At 46.2% G+C, this 14,881-nt stretch overlaps 1 protein-coding gene across 1 annotated transcript; it reads right to left on the bottom strand.

Moving 5' to 3' along the window:
* Window positions 1–1,008: 1,008 nt before the first annotated feature.
* On the bottom strand, window positions 1,009–12,690 carry JOSD1 (Josephin domain containing 1). Its single transcript, XM_058568352.1, has 4 exons — window positions 11,761–12,690; window positions 4,124–4,252; window positions 3,794–3,988; window positions 1,009–3,123 (listed from the first exon to the last, which is right to left on the bottom strand). The coding sequence occupies exons 1-4, from the start codon at window positions 11,943–11,945 to the stop codon at window positions 3,024–3,026; spliced, it is 609 nt and encodes a 202-aa protein (XP_058424335.1). The 5' UTR covers window positions 11,946–12,690; the 3' UTR covers window positions 1,009–3,023.
* Between the last annotated feature and the right edge of the window lie 2,191 nt (window positions 12,691–14,881).

Below are 14,881 nucleotides of genomic sequence, written 5' to 3'. Positions count from 1 at the left end.
AGTTATAAAGGATTTGTAGGGAATGACGTAGTACTGATTTCTAGTGTGGGTGCAAATAGAACTTTTTTGTTTTGTTCTTTTAAAATAATTGCTGAGATGAGCTACTAATGGTGAATCCAGCTGTAGACCTGTCTTTGAACTTTGCAGTTTTTCCATTTAACATAATTTTTTTTAACGTTATTTTTTTCGAGGAAGAGTAGCCCTGAGCTAACAGCTGTTGCCAGTCCTCCTCTTTGCTGAGGAAGATTGGCCCTGGGCTAACATCCATGCCCATCTTCCTCTCCTTTACATGGGACATCACCACAGCATGGCTTTGATAAGCAGTGTGTAGGTATGCACCCAGGATCTGAACCCGTGAACTCTGGGCCGCTGACGCGGAGCACACAAACCCAACCGCCACACCACCGGGCTGCCCCCCCCCCACCCCCATTTAACATAAATTTTTATTAGCATTGTACTAGTAACAGTACTAGGCCTTTTATGTGGGTTATTTACCAGAACCATACTATACAATTTAGGAGGTAGTAGCAGTCCCATTTTACAGAGAAGGAAATAGTCACAGAAAAGATTAAGTATACTGTACTAGGCCGCAGAGGAAATGTCACATCTGAAGTCAAATCTAGCAGTTGGACTCAATCCTGCTATGTACTTGGTGCTGGGGCCACCCAGGCCCTCTATTGAGATACATGATCTTCAACTTTTTAACCAGGGAAAAATACTAGTCACCTGTCAGTACTGGTTAAAAAAAAAAAAAAAAAAAAAAAACTTAGATTAGGGTTAAGGTTCTTCAAATTGTTGAGCCTAGTAAATATCTTGGGCTTTTGAACCAAATCCTACTTGGTGAACATTTTGTCTGGTTTTTGAGGTGAGAGGTTTGACCAAAGCAGAACACATTTCCAAAAGATGGCTTATGATGGTAGTGAATTCCTTCTAAAGCAGTATCATACTAAAGTTTCCCTTTTTTTCCTTTATGTACATAATTACAGAATTCAGGCAGGCAGAAGAGATTTATGTACAGTTTTCCATTTTTAATATTTGGTTAAACAAAATACATCTTTTGTAAACAAACCCAGCACAAGGCCAACAAAAAAGGGAATATAAGCAAGAAAAACAAAAGCCTAGGGTTGCCCTTTACTGGGCATCAGGGTCAGGCCTGCCTCCTCCCTTCAAGGAAGCGGGGCTTTGTGCCCTTGGGCATCAGCATGGGTCCCTGTTCCTAAGCACCAGAATTGGATATGAACAGAGAAGCCAGCCCTGAAATGTTTAAGCGTCTTTGCATATCCCATTGGCTCATGGACTCCAAGTGCATGGGGACTCCTTTGAAGTGCCATTTGCACAGGCCCAAGCAGATTGGTGGCAAGGAGTTTCCTCCTCTTCCCAGGAAATGGCTTACTATCACTGACAGTGCCAATGGACCCAAGGTCCTGCTTGTGACAGTCAGCAAGGTTGGCTGTAACTTCTGGCTGGTGGTGGTTGGAATGTCATTGTGCAGGGGTAAAGAGCCCCCTGTGGTGCCAAGCAGGTCTGGTATAGAAAATGGTGCAGAAGAGACTGCGGCCAGTTGCTGAGAGGGTGTAATGCAGTAGCCGCTTGGTGGCCTGTTACTCAGCACAAAAAACGGCCTTGTTGGATTGAAGATACATGTGCAGAAAAAGTGCTGGTGTAAACATGCACTCCAGTCACAGTGGGGACGAAGCCTCAGCTTCATCCCTTTAAGCTTGCTCAGGTTTGACATGCAAGCCCCAGGCTGGCTTTGCTGCTGGAGAGAAGTCTGGCCAGTGGGGCAGCTCTCAGACCTGCCAAGACCATTGATGTGTAAGGGCTAGACAGGCCATCCCTGCCTGCCCACCTGCCTTGAGGCAACCACAACCACTCTGGTGACACACAGTGTGGTATGATACTTACTCCCCCTCCTTCTCTTTTGCTTTCCAAAGTTACGGGAGAAAAGTGGCCTACAACTATTTAAAGAGGTAGGGGCGGGTCAATTCTCAGTCAATTTGTAAAGGAATCTACAGAAGGATGACAAACCCAGGTCCTATAACAATGCACATAACCACCCAACTTGAGGGCTCTTCTTGTCACTACAGTGACTCTTAGCCTAGGACTTCTACCAATTCGAGCTGTTCTTAATCTCTGAGAAGCTTATCTTCACAATACTTTCCTCACCCAACTCTGACTCAAACTAGTAGAATTTGGTGTTGAAGGCAGACTTATTTTTTCCTGATTTTGCCAGAGGGTCAAGTGGGAAAACTGCCCTTTTGCCTGTCTTATGCCCCAGAGCCTCCTAAATCAATGTAGTGAAGTGGCAGGGACAACGCTGGAGCGAGGCAGACAGGCCGCCCAGGCCTGCCCCAGTCCCGGCTTTGGCCAAGTCCTCTTAGGTATCTAGCTCACCCTGTCACGCTAGAATATTGCAGGACTCAACCCCCTGGCATGGAATATTAGAGAACTTTTCATTATAAAACTCCAAGGATGGCCATAAACCACCCTTAAAAACAGGGTAAGGGGTGGCATTAAGGATTGGAGACGGCATGCTGTACCGCTGCTGGGGTTCTAGAGATGGTTTCCTGAGAGGCCCTTTTGCTCTGGGTCCTTCAAGCCAGTCACGTGGGCTTTGCATGTACTGTGTCTTCAGACCCACTGATTGCCAGAAAGGGGAAATGGAGGCAGCATCTCCAGGTGAGTCAGAGCAGCAGTGAACTCCAGCAGAGCCTCTGTCAAGTCCTCACAGGAAAGGGGAAAATATGCTAGGACCCACCTTTCTTTTTCCTCTCTTAAATAAAACAAGGATCTTCCGTCACTTGCCCTAAGTGCATGGAGTGCCTACCTTCCTTTCCCAGGAATGAGTAATGCTGGTTGGTTCTTCTAACAGTCCGCACATCTGTCCTATTGCACTGTCAAATCTGAGGGGAAAAACCCGATGAGATGTTTGGGGAAGTGGCAAGGACAGACCCACTGTATAGGCCACAGCACATCACGGGGGACATAGGGGGCTGAATGAGGGAAGGCTGGGTAGAACTGCGTTACACATCAGTCCTCCAACTCTGATGGGCCTCCACCTCTTCTGTTACCACCAGCAGGAGTTCACAGTTCTTTCCACGCAAATGATGTTTTAGAAATTTCCTATGGGAAAAAAGGGTCGATGAAAGAGAAAACAAAATGCTGGTGCAATTGCAAATTCCAGTCTTGGGGCCACATGTTCACCAGTAATTTTATAATACCTTGGCAGTCCTAAAAACACTCTACTAGTGATCTGTTTTTGATGGGTTGCACATTGGTTACCCTTCAATCTGTCCAGTTAGATTTTTGCCGATCCTCATTACTACTGCCAACAGTAGCTCTTCTGTGAGGAACAGAGCCTGAAGTTCTCTCAAGTAAAGGACTTCTAATTGTAGGAAAAAAAAAAAATTCTTGAGTCCCAGGGAAATTTAGCCCTCTCTGGCCTGAATGTTTATCTTCCTTTCTCTGAACTAGAAACTATACTGTGGCAGTTGTTTAAGTGTAGAGAATGTTACAATGCCAGTCCCAGCAGACCAGAAGGCCAGGATCCCACGTGCTAGAACTTCTCTACCAGATGGACTTAAAGTCCTCATGGGCCATCAAAGATTCAGGTATTTCAAATCTGAGACCCTATGATTCTAAATAAGGCAGGGAGACAATCCAAGGACCTAGAAATTTCATTTCCTTTGTCAAATACCCAAAGATGAGCTCAACTTCCCCAACACACAATTGTCCCGTGTTGTCCCACCCCCGCCACCACACATGGAGTGCAACACGCCAGCCACACAGGTACCTGAGCTCACTCTCGCCTCCAATCCACTCGGGCATCTTCAGTTTGGAGTCGAGGTTGTAGTAGGCACCTCCCACCTCTCGAACACAGATCCAGTGCTGCCTTTTGAGAGGCAACTTCAGTGGACCCCAGCACAGGCTGGAGGGCAGATTCATGATGAAGCCCATGACGTTAGTGAGAGCAATGGCACTGACATCCCTGCAGAAGAGAAACAGTGTCAGGCGCCGAGGCGGCCAACTCCCCAAGGTTCTCTGGCTGTAACCCCACAACTGGCCACTCCGTACTCACGCTCTGAGTGCCGGTTCTCATCAAGTCAAGCCTGGTTCAGATTACCTGCGTTTGTCCCACCAAACAGCTTCATAGCCTTTGGTTTGAAGTGCTGCCATAATGACGTTCACATCGTAGTTCCCATTTCCCAGCATGCTCTTCTTGTGGGGGGTCACCATGGTGTTTGGAGACAACCTACCAATGTGAAAGGAGGAAAGCTGAGAGCTGCTGGTCTGCCTAACCCCTCCTGGCCCTGCACCACCAGAGACAGAAGAGCTCTTTACACCACCACCCCTGGAAGCTTGTGTCCCGTCCCCCCCCCCCCGTCAAGTAAAATGTAACCAATTTTTACCCACGTATTTTGTAGTTTGGGCTCCTGCTGCCCTAGGAATTACCTCTTTTTATGCAAAACAATAATTCAGTAGTGGTGGGACCTATCTGCCTGCCATTTAGAAAGTGTTTCTACAGTGAAGTCAATGGACACAAAGAATGTTCCATGAAGGAGTCTCATTTATGAAATCCCCAGCCTACCTATTTCTGCAGTCTTTTTCCTTGATGAACTTCCTGCCTTGCTAGAAGCCTTTTAACATTGGAAAACAGTATTTGATATTTTCATCTGCATGGGTAGTATTTGTTGTCACTCTTGTTTTTTACAGTTTAAATGCTTTCTATTTAAAGCTTGTGTACTTGGTAATCATTAATCACCAAATACTCAAAGGCCTAAAGGGGCCCAGGCAGGAAACATAAATGTATGAACTGGGGTCAAATCTAAAGCCATAAAAATAGTAAGGCCTACGTTAAACTGGAATGCAGGACCCACCTAAAGGCATTCCAAATATTTATGTGTGTAAAATACTTGAATTAAGAAAAAAAAATTAAAACACATAGAATAATTGAAAAAGATTTTTGAGCCAGACAAACAAAACTGAACTGCAGTCCGGTGTGCCCACCCAGCTTTCAGCCATTTTTGGCCAGGCCTCTTTAGCCATTCCTTCACCTCTGAAGGCATTTCTAATCCTATTATTTTGCTCTCATAGGCTTGTCAGGCCAGGACCTGAGGAAAGGCCATCTTGAAGGAAGGGGGAGCATTCACCTTCGTGTGAAGGGGAGGAAGGGAAATGTGGTGAGTTCCTCAGGAATAAAAGTGGAGAGCAATGTCCAGGAGGTTGCTAAATGCCACCTCTAGAAGAGGGTCAAGACTTTACATCAACTCTAAAAACTTAAGAAATCTTATAAAAAGTTTTTTTAAACTGCTCTATACACAGCAACCATACCAACATTTTTCCAACATAAAACATACTCCTGCCACTGCTTTAACCCTCCAATGGCTCTCAAAGCACTTAAAAACGATCTAAACTACTTCTGCTGGCCTGCAAGGCCCTTGGGATTCTGCTGACGTCATCCCTACCTCTTACCACACAGACCTTCTCTGCTACCTGAACACACAAAGTTCTTTCTCACATGATGGCCTCTGCACTCACTCCGTTTCTGCTGTCTGGAACGCTCTTGCCCTAGATCTTCACTTAGTTTGCTCCTTATAATTTGGGTCTCAAGTGTTATTGCCTTAGAGACCTTTTCTGACCACCCAACCTTAACTTTCTCCCAGTCACTTCCTCTTACATCACCTGCTTTAATTTAATTATAGCTCTCGTCACTACCAGACATGTGTTCTCAGCAGTCTGTTTTTCCACACTAGAATGACAGCAGGGCCTTCCCTATCCTGCTAACACTCCATTGCCAGGGCCCTAAGAGTGGCTGCCACATTACAGGTGCTCAAGGAACATTTGTTGAAATGTTCTCCAGGTTTATTTTGTTATCCTGTCTCTTTCCCTGAAAATATTAGTAGTGGACCCTTAAAATGAGAAGGGCTTCTGTGCCTGTCTCCAGAGCTAGCAAAGAAGGGGATCTGAGGACACTAAACTCCACTCTGCAACCAAACTTGGTTTTACCTGTAACAATAACCACCATTTAGTGAAAACTTCTGTGCCACGACCAATGATAGATGCTGTCATATGTATCTCATTTAATCCTCACAATAAACCTATGAGAGCCTATGAATTATTTCTATTTTATAAGTTTAAAAAACTGAAGTTTGGTGATTTAAAATGACTTGCCCATGATCACTTACCTTACAAGTGACAGAACTAAGATTCAAACTCGGGTTGTTTGAATCCGAAGTTGTGCTTGCTATCTTACGGCAAGGTCCCAAGAATCAGAGTGGGTGGTGGTGGCAGGTTGATTAGAGGAAAGGTCAGGTGAGTCCCTTGGCCTGGGCCTAAAATGTAGCTTAATAGAACAAAGGCTCTCGGGGGGTTCTTGGGCACTTGAATTAAATGAGAAAGCATCTGAAAGAAAGCCTAGCTCAAGATGTATCAAGTTCCTTTCCTTGTACCAGTTTTTCAATAGCTTCTCATTACTTTCAGTGAAGTCTCTAGCCAGTAGATGCATGAAGGCTCCAACAAAGAAACTGCTGAGTCGTCCACCTCTTTTACCATCTAACTCCCTATACCAAGCTCAAACCTTAGTGCTGCGCTTTCCTGAGTGTGTTCCCAGAGGATCACAGAAGGCATTCAATACATAATGCCTAAATGGTTTCCTGCAGGAATTCTTGGAGTCCCTAGTCTGCTAATACATATCCACCTTGAGTCTTGAGGAGATGAGGTATATAATATGTTTCAGTTCCCAAACATGTTTGACCACACATGTTTTTGCGGTGCACCTTACAGGACTAGTGTTACAAGGGTCTCTTCTCCCTGTCCTACATCTTTTATCTCAGATTCAAATCCTTTCCTATTCCCACTATCCCTCCCCTATCTGGAGGCCCCTCATCTCACATTTGGATTTTTGAAACAAGTTCCTAAATTCACCTTGCTTCCAAACGCTCCTTCCACCAATTCAGCCTCTATGTTCCTGCCACATTCATCAAGATGTCATTTCACTCTCTTTTATAAGAACTGCCAATGGAGCTAACTGCCTGGTTGGACAACTGCAACCCTCCCAGCCCTACTTGGCCTGCTGTTTCCCTCTCTTTGGGCTCAGTGTACTTCAGGCACCATGACCATGTGGCCTCTCTTCTTTATCCTATTTCTTATTCCAAGCCAAAGCCTAAAGCTTCTTCAAGCTCAATCTCACATCCTACCTCTTCCATGGAATCTTCCCTGGCTCCTGTGTAGTAGAAAAAGGAGAGAAATGGGGAGGATCACACATATCTGAGTTCATATCCAAGCAGCATCAATACTAATTGTGAGATTTAATCTCGGTGCCTTTTAGCTTATCTGTAAAAATGGGAATGATTCCTATCTTACAGGACCATTGAAGAATTCAGTTATTTTATACATGTCCAACCAAATAGCAAATTCCTGAAGCAAAGAGGATCGCTCTTCTACGTTGTATCCCTCACAGCTAGGCACTGGCAACTAAATAAATGTGTGTTGGCCAAACCAGTCAATACAGGAAATGCTAAGAATGGCTTCCATTTCATTCCTAAAGGAGTGGTTATAAGTGGGGTCCATCCAGTGTGCCCACTATACCAGTACTTGTTTTTACTTTAACAATATCAAGTGCCCACTGTGTTAGCTATCATGAGCTTTGTCACTTAATCCTTCCAACAATCTTGAAGATAGAGATTAACCCCATAGTGTAAATACGGAAGCTGAGGTGCAAAGAGGCCACAGGGACTTGCAGAGTCAAATGCAGCTAGTGAGCAGCAGAGCAAGGATTCAGCCTCTACATCTAAGGCCACAGTGAACAGTCTCCTGGATACTCCAACACACTGATCCTACTGAATTCCATCGGATCCTGTTCTATTCCAATGGACTGTTTTCTTGAGACTCCTTGGCAAACTCCTGTTCAGGACTGTCTTAATGATTTTGATAGAAATTCTAGACTATAAAGCAAGCCTCTCACTTTTGTCATCACAGCCAGAGGTTAGAGCCATGAGATCGGAAGTGATCTACAAGTGAGAAGATGGGGTCTAGTCCAGGTCTCACTAATGTCTATGCCCTCAGGTAAGTTCCTGCTCCTCTCTTGTGGTTACCAGTATGTCTGACTATGGTGATGATTTCAAATTTTAATGAAGAGGAGAAGATGTGGTGATATTCATCAAGATTCCTTTTCTTCCCTAATTATTATTTTCCTTTTTATCAGGTCTGAAGAGATGTGACATTAGAAAATATGACTCAGAACTTCCTGATGTATCCTGAAATTATTAAATACGTAAAGCCCAGAACATAGGGCCAGGCATACAGAAGTGCTCTGTAGGTGTTGGCTATGATGATGATGTGTTCGCATGGCCCTTGGACGCAATAATTTAAATCTCTAGAGGTCAACACTTGGCAACACTTTTTCTCAACTTACAACCACAATACCTTTAAATGTGGCTCCTTCCACTTGTTCAGGCACCTTTTAATAGAGAGGCAGGAGGACTCCCCCTCTGTGGTAGAGCATGCTGGTTGTTTACCAATATCTATAATCTCTTTGTCCCTTCCAGCTTGCATTAGATTTTGTCCTAGGTACCAAGTTGTTGTCTATTTGGATTTTAACAGCTATTTTATTTGGGAGACGAACGTATACCTAGCTGCAAGAACATTTGATCACTCAGAAATTGAGATGAGTCTAGTGAAAATGTTTGAGGCCTGAGGATTTGTAAAAACAACCCAGCAAAGCTGCTGCTGTATCATTTGACTTCTAAGTCCTCTCTCAAAGGACACATATATGACAAAATGTATGAGATGAAATAATCATGTCTATATACATGCACATTGACGACACTTGCCCAATTTCTGATCTTTTCTCCAACTGCACATGTTGAAAACTGATCCTTTTCAAACCAATGACCTCTTTTTGCTATCACTGTGGCTGTTACCACTATCTTTAAATCCTGGACGGAGCCTGTTACACCTGACTCCTCTCTTCCCTGTCCCAGGGTTGCTGCCAAGTCATTAGCTTAGTTCTTTCTAAGTTCCTACTCATTTCTCTTCCAAACATGAGTCATCTCATACCCACAACTGAATTGAAACTCCACCCGCTTTTGTATTTCTCCTCTTTTATCTGGCTAAAATTCAACTGCTAGGATGAACTTCCTTTCAACAAATGGCATTAATCAAAATTTTTCTCCCATTTCTCCTATTCATTAGCCATATCTTCAAAAAAGCATAGAACTTTGGATCTGGGAGTTTAAAATTATCTAGGTAAAGCTGCCATTACTGTTCTTTCTGTTAAGATCCAAACAGATCATCTTTTCCCTTGTAAATTGCTCTAAATTCCATGGTTCTAACTTCACTTAAATCTTTTCTCAAGGCCTGGTCAATGTATAGCTCTGAAACGTACTTCTCAGCAGCTGAGTCCTGTTCAGCTTGTTTTCTCTACAGTGCCTAGCAGTGCCTGGCACAGTGCAGGCAGCTAGTAAATGTTTGTTTAAAAAATTCCATCTTCTCTCCCTCACCTCTTCTCCCTTTACTTTTTCCTCTGATCCCTTTCACACTTCTTTTTTTGCTTCTATTTATCCACACAGAATCTTTCCATACACAATACTCTATACAGAATTCCACTTCTGGAGTGGGGACAGACTATATTCTCTTACGTATTGGTTTGCTATAACTTTGAGATGGATCTTTACGTTGTGCTGATAGGGAATTGAGGAGTATAGTACAACTTGCTAAAGCCTTACAAGCCAGGAATAGAACTCTGGTTCCAAGTGAGTGTTTAGCAAATATTTAGCATTCTTTCATTGAGGGAATACACAGCTGAAAGAGTACCTCTACCATCCACAAATAGCTTATAATCATAGTGCACCTCTTCAGACCCAGGCCCAAGTTCCGAGCAGGGTGAATGGCTCCTGATGCTACAATTGCTCTGACATGCCGTTCCAATACTCAGGAAGCAGCAGAGCAGTTAGGGGGCAGACCCTGGAAGCCCAAAGCTCGGGTCCAAATCCTGCCATTAACAGCTCTGGGAACTCTCTGTGCCATGATTTTCCTCATCTGGAAAAATGGGAAATAATCTACTTTGTAAGATTGGCGTGAGGAGTGAGCTAACACAAGGAAGGTGCTCAGAACAGTGCTTTGCCCAGAGTGAGCATTCACCTCTGTTAGTGATCACCCTCATGTCAGACCAGGGGCCAAACCTACAGAAGTGAAAAACTTCTGAAAGAACACACAGGATCTTGACTCTTGCCATCTCCCTGTGAGTGAAACCGGGCAAACTACTTAAACTGAACCCTAGTTTCCTAGGATCACTATTGATAAGGTTGTTGCAAGATCGTCACGTATCACAAGTACAAGCAAATCCAAGTACTCGCTGTGAGTCCTTTCCTTCTCCCTAGTATAATTTGCAAATACCCAATTAGGAGTAAAAGAAATATTAACGGCTAGACAAAAGGAGGCAGTCTAAGGGACTAGCCTCCTTTCTACTCCTTTCAGTTCCATGACTTGGTGATCTGAGACAAACTATCTCACCTCCCAGGGCCCCATTTCCTGAAGCCTTAATTCTGCTTGCCAGATAATGGCCATGATGGAAAGGACACATTTGCCCTGCTAAGGCATTACTATGGTTATTATCGGCATTGGAAAATAATTGCCGTCATTCTAATTTTGTCAGCACACTGGGGATTAACATCCTTTTAAGAGACGATCTATGGTTTTTTCAAGGTAAATGATCCACACCTATGCTTCACAAATCACCCCAAACAGGTTGTTTCCAGCTATAATTCAGGTCCTTCTGGGGCAATAATTTCATCTCCGAGTGAAGGGAGTCAGAAAAGGGTCTCCTGAAACGGCCAATATGCACTGCTTGAAGAATTCTTGAGCTTTCTCTGCACTGAGAACGGAGCAGGCCTCCACCTGTCTAGCTGGAGTAATGAAATAGGCTCACTGCCAAAGTTGCTATGGATTGCAGACGTCCTGCCGTGTCCATCCAGACACCGCAGAACTAATTCTCAAACCCCTTGATAAAAGAGTTTTAGAACATCAAAGCAGAGAAAAAAAGCTGAACTTCTGTCAACCTGTCCAGTAGCATTGGGCAAAATCGTTAAGAAAATCCATCTGAAATGAAGTAGAACCAGGAGGAGATCTAGAGTCAGCTTTAAATCATAGCTTTGCTACTTAGAAGCTATTTGGACAAATCACCTGATCTTTCGGCCTGTTTCTCTATCAGTAAAATAGAGAGAGTACAAGGACTGTTGGGAGGGCTACACAATGTATAAAAAGCACGTGGCCTCACAGAAAAGCTGAGCACTGTGGATACCTTTCTTATGGAACCCACGATATTCCACCTCTGATGACAGGTGACTGAGTGTGTACACATCTTGTCCCCCTTCTAGACTGTAAACTCTTTGGCGGCAGGACTTGAGAGGCATTATAGCATAGTGGTCAACAGCACAGATACAAACCTGAATTCAAACTTGGGCAAATGACTGAACTTCTCTGAGCCCTGTCTTTATCCATAAAACGGAAACAGCAACACATATTCCATGGGACTGTTGAGGGGATCACTTGAGATGACACAACTGAGGCTCTTAACACTGTCTGTGCCTGGTCCACAGTAAGTGCTCAATAAAGGGTAGTGATTATTATCTTTCCCATTCCCGCGTCCCTTATACCTGCTAACGGCATCTAGCAATAACACCGTTGGTTTGAAGGTTTTTGTAGCTGACACATTGCCCCACCTACAGAAATTCAGAAAGAGCAAAGTATCAAGATGCCTACCTCTGGAAAATCTCTTGCAGCGTCTCCCGGGTGAAGGCGTTGCTGTCCTGGAAGACGTTATTGAGTGCATGCAGGGCACAAAGCTCCCTGCGCTGTTTCTCATGGTAGATTTGTGGGGGTGCTGCCTGGGGCAGCTCCAATGATTCAGATTTGGCCTTGTCTCCTTTCCATGGCACGCAACTCATGTTTTTCGTTTTAGGTTCCAGAGAGGCCTAAAAACACCCCGCCCTCCTCTCCTGACAAAGAATGTAAGCTTCCCAGTCTTTTCAGGATTCCTGAGGTCCACCTTATTTTCTAGTGTCCATGATTTATGCTTTGTCACGGGGAGAAAAGGTTGAAACCAAAAGGACAAAAAGAAATCCACCTCTTCTCTCTTCTCAATAGAAAAATAACTTTTGGATTAGTGTATTTCGCCACCGCTGTCAAAGTGCAGAATTTTTAAAAATCATATAAAACCTAAGACCTTGTTTACCTTCTCTCCTCCCCCAAAACGCGGTTTTCTTTGCTGTATTTTCCTCTCTGCAAATGCCAACCAGGCCTCAATGCAGGACGACTTAACGGAATCGGTCACATCGCTCCTTTTCTTCCATTTCTTTCGAACTACAACGCCACTTACTCAGGAGACAGGGCCTAGGTGCTGGATAAAACGCAGAATTCGAGCAGCTAGAGAAGGCCGGCCAGCGGGAGACGGCGGGCTGTGCGGGAGCCTCGGGGGCGGCTCTCCATCCTCTGGGCGCGGCGGGGCCCCGCAGGGCGCGGCTCCCTCGGTAGGCGCGGACTCTCGCCCTCTTGCCCCGGCCCTGCGGAGGAGACAACTGCGGTCAGCCCCAGCGGGCGGGCGGGCCGCGCGAAGGAGCAGGCTGGCCGGGAAGTAGCGCGGCGGGTCCCGCTCCCCAGACAGAGGGTCCTGGGCAGGGAGCGGCAGGCCCTCGAGAGGTGGCGGGACAATTCGCCTCGCCCTCGGCGGCCCGCCTCGCCGCCCCCACCCCAACCTCCCCGCCCGTCACGTGAGTGCAAGCCGAGGCGCCCTCCCGTCGCTCCCCCAACCCCAGTCCCCACTCGGCCGCCCACGCCGCCCGGACCGCTCGCGGACGCGCCGCCGGCCGCCCCTCGCCGCCTCGGGCCGCCACCTGGAGCTGCCGGCCGCGCTCGGGCGGGCGGGCGACCGCGCGCACCTGAGCCCGACGTCAGCGGCCCTCGCCCAGCGCGTGCTCCGGAAACGCCCTCCTGCGCACTCCCCGCTCCCGCCCCGCCGCCGCGTCACGTCTGACGTCAGCCTGACGTCAGCGGCGCCGGTCTTGGGGCCGCGGCTGCCGCGCGGCTTTTGGGCGGGTGCGGGCAGCGTCGGGGGTTCCGGCGGGTGCACCGGCCAGCGGGGCGCCCCGTGTGTGGCTGCAGAGCCCGGCGGAGGCGGCGGCGGCGGCCGGTGGAGCTCAGCTCCCAGGCTCTGTTCCTTCCCGGGTGGGGATGGGTGGGCGGGGCGGCTGCGAAGAGTCCCGCCTTGACGCCCGCCCCTCCCCTTCCCCGGGCGTCGGCGCCGTTCTGGGGCGGCGACCCAGCCTGCGGCTGCACTTTGCCACTCTGCCTACCCCACCCGTGTCTCTGAGCTGGGCCTCGCGGGCGCAGTGCTTTCTAGAACCTGGGCTAGCTACTCCTGCGGTGACCGTTTTGTGTTGTCCTAGCGCGTCGTTCACCAGGTGATTTCAAAGCACCTTACTGACGCTGTCGCGCGCAAATTCTCTGGGTTAGTGGGCCCGCGCGCTCCGCACTTTCCTGGAGCTCTGAGGGTAAGTGCCTCTCCTGGAGTGGCATTTCAAGTGGAATGGAGAGTCGTATTTCAGTTCCCTGGTGTCGAATTTCGGTTCACTACACACAGACCACTGTTCTCTCGCACTCCGCCTCGCCCCTGGTCTCACGGTGGCTGCCACGGAGCTTTCTGGGTTTTCTCAGCAAACCGCGCAGTGTGCGTGTCAGGAAGGTAAACTCTCAGTCCCGCGTGGATTCTTACCCCTTTATCTACCCCTAGGGCATGTGGAAGGCATCAGCAAATATTATCCACCTTAGCTGTCCTCCTTTTGGGTTAGATAGTTGGAAAAACAATAAAAGAGATAACTCTTGGAATTCAGTTATTTCTTTAACCCTGCTTCAACACGGCTCTTTTAACACCATTACACTCGACACACAGTTATCACTTAACACACGTTTGAGTGACTACCATGTGGTCGGGAGTTCTCTGCCCTGATCCAGGCAACTTTTGAATTATCTTAAATATGTGTAATTTTTAAGCCACTTAATGGTTACAGTTGTATTTGCACAAGATTATTTAATGGAGGCTTGCACGCGCTAAGTGCTTTGTATATATTAACTCGTTTACTGCTAACTATCTTGTGAGGTAGATACTTAATTTTTTAAAGGAGACGACTGAAGCTCAGAGAGGTTCATTAACTTGCTCGAGGTAAACATAGCTAATAAGTAGTGGACCCACGATTTGAACCTAGGCTCTAACCTATCTTCAGAAAGAGGATATAAAGATGGGTAGGGAATTCTCTCTCTAAAATGTGATTTTAGATTTTTCTATTCAATTCAAGAACAATATTTTTTCTGGGCAAAACCCTGTAGTGAGAAGGGCATGTTTTTTAGTGTACCGTCAGGTGTCAGCACATTCTGAACTTGAACTCTTTCTGGACGAGCCACTTGGTAAGATATTAAATAGCAATTTTCGTTCTAGACTGCAATGCCTTGATATTTGGCTTTTCTGACAAATCAAGATTTCAATATTTGTAACTACCTCATAGAGGAATATATAGGATAGTGGTGAGCAATTTAGCCAGAGAAAAAGAAACACATTCGAAGAACTGTTAACAAGACCTTTGGATTTGGATGATTCTTGTCCCAGATTCCCAGCTGTATTTGTACACATAAAACTTGATTGTAGGTAGTTGAAAACAAGCCAAGAGGAGGTTGCCTTTTTTTCCATTCAGGTGGATCCCTCAAACTGAAGGGCATTTTGAAGACTGCCTCTTGCTCGCTAAATCCTGTGTTCCAAACCCTAAATCTTGGGTATATTACCTTCTCAAATGGCTGCTCTTTCTTGCTTGCTGCCTGGGATGAGTGGCCAAAA

The sequence above is a fragment of the Diceros bicornis genome, chromosome 25 (assembly GCF_020826845.1).
Source record: "Diceros bicornis minor isolate mBicDic1 chromosome 25, mDicBic1.mat.cur, whole genome shotgun sequence".
Lineage (NCBI taxonomy): Eukaryota > Metazoa > Chordata > Mammalia > Perissodactyla > Rhinocerotidae > Diceros > Diceros bicornis.
This window is presented reverse-complemented; position numbering and strand designations above follow the sequence as displayed.